The sequence below is a fragment of the Stenella coeruleoalba genome (genome assembly GCF_951394435.1).
Source record: "Stenella coeruleoalba genome assembly, chromosome: 10".
Lineage (NCBI taxonomy): Eukaryota > Metazoa > Chordata > Mammalia > Artiodactyla > Delphinidae > Stenella > Stenella coeruleoalba.
This window is the reverse complement of record NC_137156.1, coordinates 19,421,029-19,433,448: the sequence shown is the minus strand read 5'-3', so window position 1 is coordinate 19,433,448 and position 12,420 is coordinate 19,421,029. Positions and strand designations below refer to the sequence as shown.

Here is a 12,420-nt window from a genome sequence, read left to right as displayed (position 1 = left end):
ACTATAAAACATTAATAAAGGAAATTAAAGAGGATTCAAAGAAATGGAAAGATATCCCATGCTCCTGGATTAGAAGACTGTTGTTGAAATGGCAATACTACCCAAAGCAATCTACAAATTTAATGAGATCCCTATCAAACTACCCATGACATTTTTCACAGAATTACAACAAATAATCCAAAATTTATATGGAACCATAAAAGACCCAGAATTGCCAAAGCAATCCTGAGGAAACAAAAACAAAGCAGGAGGCATAACTCTTCCAGACTTCAGACAATACTACAAAGCTACAGTAAGCAAAACAATGGATCAATGGAACAGAATTGAGAGCCCAGAAATAAACCCACACACCTATGGTCAGTTCATCGTCTACAAAGGAGGCAAGAATATAAACAGGAAAAAGTCTCTTCAGTAAGTAGTGCTGGGAAAGTTGGACAGCTGCATGTTAAGTCAATGAAGTTAGAACAAACCCTCACACTATGCAGAAAAATAAACTCAAAATGGCTTTAAGACTTAAACATAAGACACGACACCATAAAACTCCTAGAACAGAGCATAGGCAAAACATTATTTGACATAAATTGTACCAGTGTTTCCTTAGGTCAGTCTCCCAAGGCAATAGAAATAAAACCAAGAATAAACAAATGGGACCTAATCAAACTTACAAGCTTTTGCACAGCAAAGGAAACCATTAAAAAAATGAAAAGACAACCTATGGATTGGGAGAAAGTATTTCCAAATGATGAGACTGACAAAGACTTAATTCCCCAAATAAACAAACTGCTCATAAAACTCAGAAACAAAAACACAACCCAATCGAAAAATGGGCAGAAGATCTTAACAGACATTTCTCCAAAGAAGACATACAGATGGCCAGTAGGCACATGAAAAGATGCTCAAAATCACTAATTATTAGAGAAATGCAAATCAAAACTACAATGAGGTACCACCTCACATCAGTCAGAATGGCCATCATTAAAAACTTTACAAATGGGCTTCACTGGTGGCGCAGTGGTTGAGAGTCCGCCTGCCGATGCAGGGGACACGGGTTCGTGCCCCGGTCCGGGAGGATCCCATGTGCCGCAGAGCGGCTAGGACCGTGAGCCATGGCCGCTGAGCCTGTGCTCCGCAACGGGAGAGGCCACAACGGTGAGAGGCCCGCGTACCGCAAAACAAACAAGCAAACAAACAAAACTTTACAAATAACAAATGCTGGAGAGGGTGTGGAGAAAAGAGAACCCTCCTATACTATTGGTGGGAATGTAAATTGGTGCAGCCACTATGGAAAACAGTATGGAGTTTCCTCAGAAAATTAAAAATAGAACTACCATACGATCCAGCAATCCCAGTCCTGGGCATATACACCTGGACAAAACTATAATTCAAAAAGATACATGCACCTCTATGTTCACAGCAGCACTATTCACAATAGCCAAGACATGGAAACAACCTAAATGTCCATCAACAGATGAATGGATAATAGATGTGGGGTGTGTGTGTGTGTGTGTATATATATATATATATATACACACACACACGCACAGGCACACACACAATGGAGTACTACTCAGCCATAAAAAGAATGAAATAATGCCATTTGCAGCAACATGGATGCAACTAGAGATTATACTAAGTGAGGTCAGAAAGAGAAAGACAAATACCATATGGTATCACTTATATGTGGAATCTAAAATATGGCACAAATGAACCTATCTACGAAACAGTTGCCAAGGCGGAAGGGGGTGGGAGAGGGAAGGACTGGGAATTTGGGGTTAGCAGATGCAAACTATTACATACAGAATGATAACAACAAGGTCCTACTGTATAGCACAGGGAACTATATCCATCCTGGGATAAACCACAATGGAAAAAAATATATGTGTATAGTTGAGTCACTTTGCTGTACAGCAGAAATTAGCACACATTGTAAATTATCCTCCCTACCAAGAAGGATAAGTGGGAATGAAGCACTCTGTAAAAGACACTTATAAAGCATATTAGAGATAAATTGGTCTAAGAAGAAAGCAAGAGTTACAAGAGTGATCAAGTTTCTGCTACTATATCTAGCTGCTATAATATCAAGCGTTACAGAGCCCTTTTTATCTTAATCGTTCATTAGAATATAGATAACTAATTTCTCAAAATGTTGAAAAATCTGTACACACTACAGAAACTATGCACATTACAAAGGTGTCTGTATTAATCTCTGATACTGATCTGCGAAGTACAAAAATGAAATATTTGGGGTATTTAAAAGTCAACATTTAAACTTGGGTGTGCACAAGAAGTGTAAATGATTCCTAAATTCATAAGAGGTAAAAGGTTTACAAGATGAGAGCGTTTTTATATTAACCAGACTTACAGAATCTGTGCCAGTGTCTCTACTCGCCTCCCTGCACCCCACACCCTTTCCCTCCTCTCTCCCGCTGAACTCTCCAGGTAAGTTATCTGGGTAGATGTGTATGTTACTTTGGTGACCAGTCCTTTGAAAATAAAGGTAATGGTGCATGTACAGTCAAAGCCCAGCATATTGTTGTGTACACAGTGTGCACTTAGTAAGTCCTCATTAAATTCAATCAGATGCAGTATGGTACAGGAACCAGTGAAACAAATGGGGAGGAAAAGTGCCTACATCCTCTATCCCAGCAAAACGTTGTGTCCTCCCTAAAAAGTCATCCTGAAAAAGACCATCAACTGATCCTCAGAGAGAAACGAACAAAGCATGACTGTCTGCTTACAAGACCTGTGGGTCGCTCCACTTTGTCAGACAGAGCTCCTCCAGCAACTCTTCTTCATCCAAGATCTCCAAAATGGACTCTTTGAAGATTTTAATATCTGTTTCTAACTCTGACAGGCTGTAAGAGTAGTTGCATAGAAATGATCAATAACATAAACCTATAAAAATAATTTCCCTACAAGAACAGTGTCTTTTTGGTGTCTTATCAAGTAGATCCACTTATAAATTCACGGTAAACACTGATTTGTAAAAAAAAATTTTTTTTATATTTACTATGCACTCTGAGAATCAATTCCCAATCCCAAAACTACATTAAGTGGTAAAATTAACCAATGATACAATTTTCAGCATATATTATTTATCTCAGAAACATATAATCACTGTGATTTAAGCTTCTGGGCTCAGAAATTTATCTTTACTCTTAATAAGCATGGCAGAAGATGAACAGACTGTTTACTTTTAATTCATAAAAACATCCTAATATTTTCAGACAAAGAACTACTGATTCAGGAATTTTAACTGTTAACTCCTGAATGGATTTTTAGGGGGTACAAATCCTGAGGGCATGTTCATTCAGTCTGTAATATAAATTAAAATATTATCCTTAAATTCTGGAATGCATTATGATAAACAAAAAAACCCATGGACCTGGAAGGGAAAGAAAATTGGATTTGAGTCTAGATTTGCTATTTAGTAGCTGTTAAAGTTTAGACAAGTCACTTAGACCTCAGTTTTCTTATCTTCAAAATGAGGACCATGTCAACAGGATTGCTGACAGGATGAGATGACATCACACACATAAAAGAGACTGAGACAGCATTTTATGCAAAATAGCTTTTCAATAAACATTAGTTTGTGTGCCCCCTTTAGCTCAACTTCCTACCTAGGCTACTTTCTTAAAGTTATGAAAGACAGTGAAAATCAAATATGGAAATGAAGGTACTGAGAGTAAGTCACAAAGTAAAAAATGTCATTATCATTAGCAAGACTAGTTGGTATTTTTAAAACAGCTAAGAGTTACACTAATTTTGGACCTGAATATACGTTAAACATTTCACTGTTAAGACTACTGAAAGAGAAGTTTAAGACATCTGTGTCTAACTCCCAAGTTGGTAAAGCACCCATATTTACCTTTTGCCATTTTGTAGTAAGATGTGCAGTTTGCTTCTGTCTATGGAAGAATGTTTGGGATCCACTAAAGCTTCCAATGTCTCAAGGATCAATGGTTGCAAAATGCTAAGTTTCCCCTGAAGAGTGTTGATCTAGATAACAACATGACCTTTCATAAGGATTAAAACAATCTTTTTAGAATACTCAGGGTCAGTGAATGCTCTGATTAAATACAGAAATCTGTAATAGCTAGGAAAGCTGGTAACATTTCAGAACATGGTCACTGCTGGAATGCCCATCCCAGATGATTAAAAACTAGATCTCCTAGGTTAAAAGATAACCATGCATAATGTTGTTAGTAAGCTCCCATTTGGTTGCCAGGGAATTAACTCCCATAAGACTCTTCCCCCTACAGACACCAGACACTTATAATGAAAGGAATGCAGGACTGATTAAAAGAAGAGCTGCCGTTCTTTGGTTAAAACATAAACTTGGGCTTCCCTGGTGGCACAGTGGTTGAGAGTCCGCCTGCCGATGCAGGGGACACGGGTTCGTGCCCCGGTCTGGGAAGATCCCACGTGCTGTGGAGCGGCTGGGCCCGTGAGCCATGGCCACTGACCCTGCGCATCTGGAGCCTGTGCTCCGCAACGGGAGAGGCCACAACGGTGAGAGGCCCGCAAAAAAAAAAAAAAAAAAAAAAAAAACAACATAAACTTTACATCTGGTAAACAATACCTATGTTCTTTGTAAATAGGATACAGTTCAAAACTCCTATGAACAAGGCTCTTTTGAAAACCAAAACATACCTTAGACTTTACAAAATAAACTTGAAAAGTCAAAAGTGTATTTATTATTCGGGTTAATATAGGCACAGCAGGAATCAATCAGCAGATATACATTGATACAGCTATACTAGTTCTTAAAATATTAAAATTCTTCCATACCTGTTGGTAAACAGCATTAACAGCAGCTGAATTAAGCAGTAAGATTAATTAATTCCAACATATACTGTCCATCCCAGCATTAGCTGCTGAGAGCTTAGTCAGTCTGTGTAGCTTGCCAGCAACCATTGTTTATACCTTCATTTCTTCCCATTTTTTCCCTGCTTAGTAACTGGCTTCAACGAGTCACCATCTCATTGGCTGGCACTAGCTGGTGCTATTGCCTCATTAACCTGAGTAAGGAACGGACCCATCTCCTACTCCCTCAGTAGAGCAAGGCAGACAAAGAAGGGTGCCAGGTTCCAACAACCCCCACCCACCTCATGTCCCCTTTACTCTCCCCTCTTCTTCTCCCACTCTGGCTAGCATGCTCATGGCACTGACTCTTGCATGTAGCCAGGTCCTGAACAGTACTATCCTGACTAATAGGGGGAAGAAAAGATGATGAAAGATTTGTCGGGGCCAGGAAAGCAGTGACCATCCTTGCTCAGAGCCTGACAGGATCCCCAGACACTCAATGATTATCAACTTAAAGGAGGAATCGTAAGAAGAATTGTACACGGTTTCTATGTCAAACTAGGTCTCAAACACAGGCATCATTTAGCTAGCTCAAACAAAGGATTACACACACAAACAAATCAAAGAATGATATGGAAACTAGCAGAATGATTTGATGAAAGATTTGTGCTATAATATTTATCATGTGCAAGCAGTTACACAACAATTTAGTTAGAGAATAAAATGGAGTACAGTTAAAACCTTTTGATATGTTCATTTATATATTTAGGATAAGTATTTTGAATTAGCATCCCTGAATACACTTATTAAAATTGAACAACGGATAGACAACCTGAAATGAGCTTCACTGAATGTCATAACATGACTGTCAAAGAGACTCTATGTATACCATACCTAGAGACTTTACATCTATTTGTTTGGGTCATAAAGTTTAAGAATTAAGTACTTTCTGCATATAAGACCCTTAGAAATGTTTTTATTTGGGGGGAGGGTGTGGTTAGGGAAAATGCTATTAAAACAATACCAATGTGTCTTCCTCCTCAATAGCATTCAAGAAAACATTCAAGAATCTAAATAAAAACAGGCTTACCCGATACTGCAGGAGTGCTTCTATAGCTCTAAATTCAAAAGGTAAAGGGTATGTGACAAGTTGACCCTCTCCAGCCAACTGTGAAGGGAGCTCCCGGAACAGCCACTGCTCTAAATTTAAATTACGATAATCTAGTATCAGAAGACACTCTGGAGTTATCACAGCTTTCAAATACTGGGGAAAACAAAAACAAAACAAAACAATATACATACATATATGTACACACACACGCACATATGTAAGTTGTAGAGTTGTAGGGAAAAAATAACCTTCATAAAATAGGATTTAATACTCTATTTTGGACTAAGCCTAAACCAAATCACTGTTCATTTGGTTTTTCAAAAAAAGTCAAGACTTTTTTTTTTTTAAAGAGAGGAAGCCTAAAATAAATCCAAGTCTTGATACCTCTAACTCAGCCTCAACAGAACTAGAATTAAACAAATTATGTATTTATTAGGACTTCCAGGGTAATCATGAGAAATACAGAGAACAAAGGAAACAAGGTCTTCTTAAAAGTCAGGTATTCAGCAGACTTTTAGAAAAGATTTAGTTTAATTATGATTAGTTTGGCTGAAATGGGAAAGTTTCCTTTTTAAAATATCACCAAGACACATTAAGCTAATTCAAAATGATAAAGATAAGATGTATCCTTAGCGTTCTAATTTAGAACACTATGAAATTAAAAATTTATTCTAAAAAGAAAGACTGACATCTTTTTGTCAGAAGAGTAACACAGAAGAGTAGCCTGTGGCCACTGTATTAGTGATATAAAAACCAGAAAATTTTCTTTCACATTTTCCCCATTTTACAGCTGACCCTTGAACAACACTGGCTTGAACCATGCGGGTCCACTTACATGCAGATTTTTTTCAGTAGTAAATACCACAGTACTACACTATCTGTGGTTGGTTGAATCTGAGGATGTGCAACAGCAGATATGGAAGAACTGTGGCTATAAATTATATGTGGATTTTTGACCGTGTGGAGGTTCAGCGCCCCTGACCCCCATGTGGCTCAAGGGTCAACTATAATATGAACATTTTTATTCAGAAAAGTTGAAAAATTACACAGTGAATACCTATACACATACCAATTCGATGATACAATTAACATTTTGCTAAATTTGCTTTATCACATACTTCTCTATCTCTTCATTAAAGAGGTACTGTTTTGAAGGGTGCTAGCTATTGATAATAAAAGCGAAGAATGTGTTTTGGAGAAAAATCACTTGGGAAAAGACTGCTTCCCTTTTTAATTTTTTAAAAAATTAATTCTAGATAAATTGACAAAAACCTGCCATCAAAGACTTTTTGAAGAAAGCAAGTCTCATGTCCACTGCAGGGCCGATACCATTGAGACCTGCGTCCCCTCATCTATTTCCAAACCTTAAACGTTAGCCCACCGAAATAACTTAAAGCTTTCCATAAAAATAAAAATTTAAATTAAGATGATAAACTTTAAACGATAGTCTTAGGCTATTTGGAAAACCAGAATATGTTTTTAGTAGCTGAAGTTACACTACAATGACACATAACTGTATACAACTGAAAATGTCTATTATAAATCAAGATTCTTTCTCTTATTTCAGAAACTAGAGACTAAATTCAAACAGTGAGAATGGAGACCAAAGTCAGATCTTTTCCATCATAAATAGAGCAGTGCCATGCCTGCTGAGTATGTGTATATAACCCATGTAAAATGAGTTTTACTCTTAACATGTTATATTATAAAATAGTCTATGTTTCACATAGCTATTTTTATTACGAAATTACTTTTAACCTAGTTATTGATCAAGATAGGAACTTTTATAAGACTGCAGCGGAGAAGTGTAGATGAAATAAAATCCTTTACCTCCATTCTCATGATAATCCTATTGTTTCTGCTTGTGATGCTCATTAAATGCTGAAACCTCAAATCTCTGGCTTGAAGACCTAATTCTTGATATAAGTCAGTTTTCTTCTTTTCTATAAAAGAAACATGTTCAATAAAAAGAGGGGGTAAACCAATAAACCGAAAAGTTTAGATTTTTATATCAGAGTACCCCTCCCACCACCAAGATAATCTTCTATTACTACCAGAAACGAGAGCTAAACTGGGTCTTTTTAATACCCATTTCTACCTCAAAAACGTACTCAGGCTAAATCTGGTCAAACTAAATTTTCTTTTCTCCTTTTAACCATACTTCATAAAATTTCTCTGTACTTAGAAAAGCCCCTTGGGACCAATATAAAAACCATAGCTATACATCATTGGAATTTACAGTATCAATTTCTAGCTCTAGATTCATGGATTTTTAAATATGAACTGTATAGAACTACAGTTCTATTTTCTATTTTTTCCTTACTACATTATCAACTTCAGCATTTTAAATCTATGAACAGACAAGTTCAATTTTCTTTGTTCTTGGACTAATACAAAGTGAGAAAATAAAATCAGTTCTCACACTAGATTCTCCTACCCAAGAACTAAATTTATTACCTAAGAGAAAGCAAAACAGATGAAGAAACTCAAGAAATGATGCTGGTAGTAGTAGCATCTATTCTTGTAGTATCAAGCCACACCTGTGACAGAGCTCTAAGTAGAACAACCTTTCGAAGGAGATGCCGAGCCAAAAAACGCCCAAAATACTCCACTAGGATCTTAGCAACAGCAGGAACAGGACCACGGGGTGGGAAGGACATGGGAGACCTGAAACCTGCACCTGAGGTCACAGTAAAGTAATGCTTGGTTTCATTTAAAAAAGTAACCGTCCATAAGAGCCATCACTGGCAGAGTTCCATCTGACTGCCATCCAGTGCCCTGTCCCTTCTGTCTGCTGTCACCCAGTGCTACTGCAATAACAGTGGTATCATGTGATTCTCTGCCTTCAACATGGTACAGGAGGAGAGGGACATGAGGACCGGGGCAGTGAAAGAGAGACTAATGAAGAGAAACAAAAGGGAGAAGAGTGTTTCTCTCTCAGCTGCACACCAGCCTACGCTCTTAACATCCTGTTAGAGTGAAAGTGTCTCCTGACACAACAACAACACAGGTCAGGTGTTGCCAGTTCCAATTAGGACAGATGGGCAAATGCTGAAAAAGATCTCCTTCAACACATCCATATATGCAAAGAATATTCTACTCAAAATATTATAATTTCTTGACTTCCAGTGGGTTCACTCATTCGCCGATGAGTGATTTAAAAGAAAATTACAGATACTCACCAAAAGAAGTAACCTTTCCCCCTTTGTCAAATTTTGTCTGGAGAGAGATAATAAAATATTATTTTCTCCCAAATCAGTACACTATTTATGGTATCATATCATATGGTATTATAATCCTCCCAAATACTGAAATACAGATAAAAACTATAACTGCCCTTAAGTTAAATTCAGTTATGAGTTAAGGGTCAAAAACAAAATTCCCTTTCCCTTTGATAGGACAAATCTGACCTTGGATTAACTTTCTAACTTGGTTCCCCGGGAGATCTGATAAAGGAGTGTCAGTTGTGTTACCAGGCAACAACGCTTATGGCAAAAGTGTCCAATGACTGGTAGACAGACTGCTCTGGACTGGAAAGACTAAGAACAGACTACAGACACCTGTTGGGAAGCCATGGTTCTGCCTTTCCCGAGTGTAGTGGTTCTTCTAACTGACTATGCTCCTTGTGGGAGCCCTGGATGTGTCTCTGGGATGGTTACAAGATACTGGCACTAGAGGGCCTGGGGATTCTAAGCCAAGGTGGATCTCACACCCACATTTGAGGATATCCTCTCCTCGCACCTGAGCTGTCACACAGGGGGCCACAGGAGCCCCTGCATGGCTGTAAGGACTTCTTTTGAAGAGAAAACACCTAATGCTGCCCTTCTGCACTTCCTATCCTTTATCCTTCTGAACAGACTGGGACCAAGTGTGGCTTATCTTGTGAATCTAATTATCTATGGGAGGCTATGAAGTCTCTCTGGTGGGTGTTGCAGAATCAATAAATGTTTACAAAAAAGACCTCTTCTGATAGTTTAAAAAGAGGACACAATGCAGAAATTGTGCTTATTTCCTATAAAGCAGAGGGAAGGTTTTCCTGTAATACTTGTCCATAGTCAAGTTTGAAGATGTCAAATAATATTTAATGAATCACTAGGTACTGGGCTGTATTAATTACTATTAAATATGCATTTTCAGGAAGACACACTCTAAGATACAGTTGTAGGTCCAAGTCCTGGGTTATTACCATGGAAAATACACATGCTGTGTTTAGTAACACAATAAAACCTCACAATATATATTTCAGCTTGCTTCTCATGAGCAAAGATAAGATCAACCGGAATATATGAGTATCATAAAACATCAGAGTTCAAGGGAAATTTACATCAAGGGAAGCTTTATGTTTTGTGTAATACACACTAGCTTTCCTCCTTAAACTTATTTCACAAATATATACATCTGCTGCAGAAAATTTGAAAATAAAGATAAATAAAACTATTTGGTCACAAATTTTAGAGAAAACCATGCTAATATTTTACTGCATGTCCTTCCAGACTTTTTCCTATTAAATATATTCATGCTACACACACTTCTTTGCAGTCTCCCCTCCACTTTCAACTTAACAATGTATGGTGAATATTTTTGCATCTCAATATTTATATTTTTTCCTTAATGGGATTTTTTTGATTTAAAAAAAACCATGAGATCATACAAACTGATTTTTTTAAAAAAGTGTTTACCTTGTAATATAACTCACATTATTTCAAATAGCATCAACTGATTTTAAGTGCTCTTGGTAGACAATGATTTCACCTGCAAAGAACCTTCTTTCAATATTTAACACCTGATTTTGTACTGTTAATTAAACTGGCTAACTCTTCCAGAACAGTGAATAAGAGTGATAACCCCCAGAACTACGTGTAAAAGTTATCTTGCTCTGTATAGTTGATAAAGAAAAGTTCTTATGTTAGTAAGCCTAAATAATAAGGATGATATATAATGGCTAATATACACTGAATGCTTACCATGCATGAGGTATTATTTTTAAGAGTTTTACATATGTGAGTTAATTTAAATCTCACAATTCTATAAGGTGGGTACTTTTACCCCCAGTATACAGATGAGAAAACTAGGGCACAGAGATGTTATAACTTGTCCAAGTCCATCCAGTTAGTAAGAGACAGAGTTGAGATCTGAAATTAGAAACTCTGGCTCAGAGCAAGCACTTTATTTTTCTCTCTCTAAATATGTGTGTGTGTGTGAGACACACCATTTGTGTTATTTTATTCAATTTTTTTTCTGAACAAAAGAGAAAGCTGCAGAGATTATGACCCTTCAAAGCATGCACTCTCAGGTAATACACTGTGCTGCCCTCAAAATGCTTCCGCATAGATTACGTTGCATAGCACAGGTTCAAGCCGTTTTGTAATTAACAGCCTTCAAGGATTTCTAAATAGATTTCTGGAGAAATCTTGAGTATTCAAATAGGAAGCTCTGAATTGTGATTTGAGCCACCTGTTCTAGTATTAAAAGATGAGCTCTATAGTCATTAGCAAAGTTTCAAGAGTGCTGTGAAGCAAACCTAGCTGGTACTCAGGTCACTGGCTAAGCAAAAGACAATGACTTATAAGGATTCATTATAAAACAAAGTAAGTAATATCATCAAACGGACCACACATACTCACCACAGTAAACATCGGGGCTACACTGGCTAAAGTGGCTTGAGAGACATCAGAAGTTCTAAACCGGTGAATTTCACCTGAAAAACGAATCAGAGAATTCCTTGTGATCATATGATTGGTTTTCACATGCAGCTAAGATACAATTCTCACAGTATGTGGAGGTCTTCAGCCTATTTTACTATGTTTTGAATCTTTTTCCTAGAAGGAAAATAAGAAACACTCTTGTTAATATTTGTAGGTGATAATGTTACGTTTGGCAATGAAGGAGTAGCTTAGGTGAGGCATTAGAATAATCTATGGATTCCAGTCACCGCTTTTCCTTTCTAAGTATTATTGATATCTTATAGTAGGATGAACAAGTGTATAACAATGTTCTGAGATTAAAATAAAATGTCCATTCTTTTTTGCCTAGTTTAGAAAGGCCCTTCATGCAAGTTACATTGGTGCAGTTTAGAAAACATACATTCCAAGAACCACGTGACCTTTCAGCATTCCAATATCAGGATTATTTGACCTATAAATTATGAAACCTACTGATTTTACTTCTATGTACTAACTTCTTTTCCACACATATACTTTAGAGTGAACATACTTATGAAATAACCTACTGCACTGGAATGGAGACCACAGTGAACTGGAATAAAGACAAATCTTTATCTGAAAATAAACCTATTTAAAACATGTGATTTAAACTGAAGTGAGCTCTCCAGTATAACCAAGTAAATTTAATGCCTGACAAAGGATACTGTTCAAAATACTAAACATAAGAGGAATGAACAGAATTCCTATCTACAGAACGTGTAGATATATTCTCACTTCTGATCTTATTCCTTCCTATTACATACATTTAAAGACATGTAATTTGTTACCACCTGAGGTTTG

General features: G+C 37.0%; 1 protein-coding gene across 1 annotated transcript in view; it reads right to left on the bottom strand.

The window, feature by feature from the left end:
- MRS2 (magnesium transporter MRS2) overlaps positions 1-12,420 on the bottom strand; it is a 32,323-nt gene that overhangs the window by 18,571 nt on the left and 1,332 nt on the right. The window contains exons 2-7 of the mRNA XM_079935375.1: positions 11,542-11,615; positions 9,100-9,136; positions 7,748-7,860; positions 5,897-6,070; positions 3,869-3,999; positions 2,739-2,855 (exon numbers count right to left, since the gene is read on the bottom strand). Coding sequence (XP_079791501.1) covers positions 2,739-2,855; positions 3,869-3,999; positions 5,897-6,070; positions 7,748-7,860; positions 9,100-9,136; positions 11,542-11,615 — 646 coding nt within the window. The remainder of the gene's footprint in view (positions 1-2,738; positions 2,856-3,868; positions 4,000-5,896; positions 6,071-7,747; positions 7,861-9,099; positions 9,137-11,541; positions 11,616-12,420) is intronic.